The sequence below is a fragment of the Mesitornis unicolor genome, unplaced genomic scaffold, assembly GCF_000695765.1.
Source record: "Mesitornis unicolor isolate BGI_N332 unplaced genomic scaffold, ASM69576v1 scaffold8576, whole genome shotgun sequence".
In the NCBI taxonomy this organism is placed as follows: Eukaryota; Metazoa; Chordata; class Aves; order Mesitornithiformes; family Mesitornithidae; genus Mesitornis; species Mesitornis unicolor.
The window spans coordinates 1-2,467 of NW_010191657.1; the positions used below are offsets into that span (position 1 = coordinate 1).

The 2,467-nt window shown below is 44.1% G+C and overlaps 1 protein-coding gene across 1 annotated transcript in view; it reads right to left on the reverse strand.

Moving 5' to 3' along the window:
- Positions 1-38: 38 nt before the first annotated feature.
- Positions 39-2,467, reverse strand: part of CSDE1 (cold shock domain containing E1, RNA-binding) — a 16,008-nt gene continuing 13,579 nt past the window's right edge. Inside the window, exons 18-19 of the mRNA XM_010186808.1 lie at positions 1,918-2,050; positions 39-1,344 (exon numbers count right to left, since the gene is read on the reverse strand). Coding sequence (XP_010185110.1) covers positions 1,297-1,344; positions 1,918-2,050 — 181 coding nt within the window. The 3' untranslated portion in view covers positions 39-1,296. The remainder of the gene's footprint in view (positions 1,345-1,917; positions 2,051-2,467) is intronic.

The window sequence follows — 2,467 nt, forward strand, 5'->3', positions numbered from 1 at the left end:
GCCGAAACAAGAGAGGGCCAGGAGCGAGGGGTTGGGTTTTTTTTTCAAAATCAGTAAAACTTTATTCTATTTCCATTCTTTGCCATTAACAGAAAAATTGGAGAAAGCAATGTTTGTTTTACAAAGATAATGCATCTCCCAGAGAAGAAAACCCTAAATTGAGAATAGAGGTAACATGAAAAAAAAAACAAAAAACAAAAAAAAAACCCAAAAAAACCACAGTACTGCCCTCTATTCAAAGAAATAACTGCTGATCTTTTTGGTTAAAGTAATACTTAGACCAATCATTCAGTTTTCTTGCTTGATAAAGTGTGACGGGGAAATGGAGGAAAGGGGCAGGGGAGGAGGGGAGGGGGAAGGAGAAAAGAAAAAGCACACAGACATCAACTATTTCACCTTGATGAAAGTCTCAATACAGCTATGGAAAGCCTAAGTATTTATTCTTTTACAGTACACTGGGTGCCGGCTGCAAAAAAAGAAAAAAAAGTATTCACTTCAGGCACAACTTTTCTTTTTAAATTTAAATCAGTAAAAGAAACTGGGTTTAGAAGCTGCAGTGTTCTAAGCAGCAGCAGATTTGTGCATTGTTTTAAATATATTTAAATTACCACACTGATGGCACACCTCAGCCTTATGAAATTCTGCACTGCAAGTGTTTCAGAACACTACAAAAATAAGTCTGGCCCAGAAAAAGACTTTCCTTGAGCTCTAACAACCTTACCAACTAAAGGACTCAGGTTAAATGAATACGAAAACACCAACGTTTGGCCATCAACTCAAGTTATCTGAATGTTCCTACACATTTGACATCAAGTCGAACTTGCTCCACCCTCGTATGGTCCTCAGAATTTGAGCAGTGAGCTGAGTGAGCCTTCCACTTCCACTTGGAGGAAAGACAACGCAACTGAGCGCTAAAGCGTAGGAAAACCTCGGCCAAAATAACAGAAAGCGGAGATAACTGTAGTGCAGAATTCCATAAGGTCTACCAGAGTAGAGCTGTCTATAATGTTTACTCACATAGGCAATGTAGATTTGCAGTTACCAGTTGCGTTAAATGCACCATTCAAAACAAGCTTCTAAAATGTGATACTATAAGGCGCCACCTGAAGTTCTCCAGAATGCAACTGTGCATAATTTTAAAATGGTTTCATAAATTTATTTCAAACATAACATGAGAAGGTGTTAAAACCGGTGTAATAGCTTCATCGAATTTGGAGGAAGGGATGAACAGGGAGATATTCAGTACCCTTCACCAGCCCCACCGCTCAGTCGTACATTGGGTATGGGTTTCACGGGTCAGTCTATAACACCAGCTTGGCGGATCTTTCTCTCTGCACCAAATCCCTGCGAGGAAAGCAAAACAAACGTTTAGCTCCAGCACCGTGCATTAAAGCAAACCTGTTCTCTCCCAGCCAAGTACATCAGCACACTTCTAATGAGCCACACTGGTCTCTAGAAACAAAACAGGTCCTGTGGGTTGCTCTTTGTAGTCCTCCATGCATCTCGGATTCCAAACACTTCACTCCTGTTTATCAAGTGGTGACACAACTTCGTGTGAAAGCCCAGTTTAGCTAAAGGCATTTCACTTACTGCCTCTGAGGAGGGGAGCATGAGAGTTCTAAAGGAAAAACCAAACCAAGACAGCCACGAAGGGCTACAACACAACAAGCAACTGGTTGCTTCTATACTGGGTGCTCCTCTGAAACCACAGCATACATCACTGACACCGAGTACAGCACCCCAACTTCAACCCGAAATAATCCAGTTTCCCGCAGCAGGTGACTGCCTCAGCACGGAATGAAAGCAGAGGTCACGTTTCAAACAGTTCAGGCTTCCACCAAAGGAAGCAATGTTACATTAACCAAGTTAAAACTCAAACTGCAGTTACTCTGCAAGCTGGCCTTTCATCCTACGCACCTTTGAGTTATCCGGTCCCCTGGGCTGACGAAGAACTGTGAGACGAGGAGCATTGGCATCATCCAGATTAATGCTCTTCAAACGATTAACAAGTCTATCAGGACGTGGAGCAGCAACAGCCTTGGCGCCTTCACTGTAACAACCAACCACACAGAGCACAGGTGACTTCCCAGAGATGGGGCAAGCTGCCCCATTTACAGCCACTCTCCCCATTAAGCCATTAGCACGATCTCTCTGGTGTGAGAGGGGACCTTGTGGATGGCGCCATGTACGTCTGCCTCAGAGCCATTCCTCTGAGCACAGGACTCAGGAATAGCAGTAGCTCAAAACACTGTTGTCAAAACAACAGAAAAGCCAACGGCATCTTGGCCTGTATTAAAAACAGTGTGACCAGCAGATCCAGGGAGGTGATCATCCCCCTGTACTCGGCACTGGTGAGACCACACCTCGAGTGCTGTGTTCAGTTGTGGGCCCCTCACTAGAAGAAGGATGTGGAGATTCTGGAGCGTGTTCAGAGAAGAGCCACAAGGATGGGGAGGGCTCTGGAGAA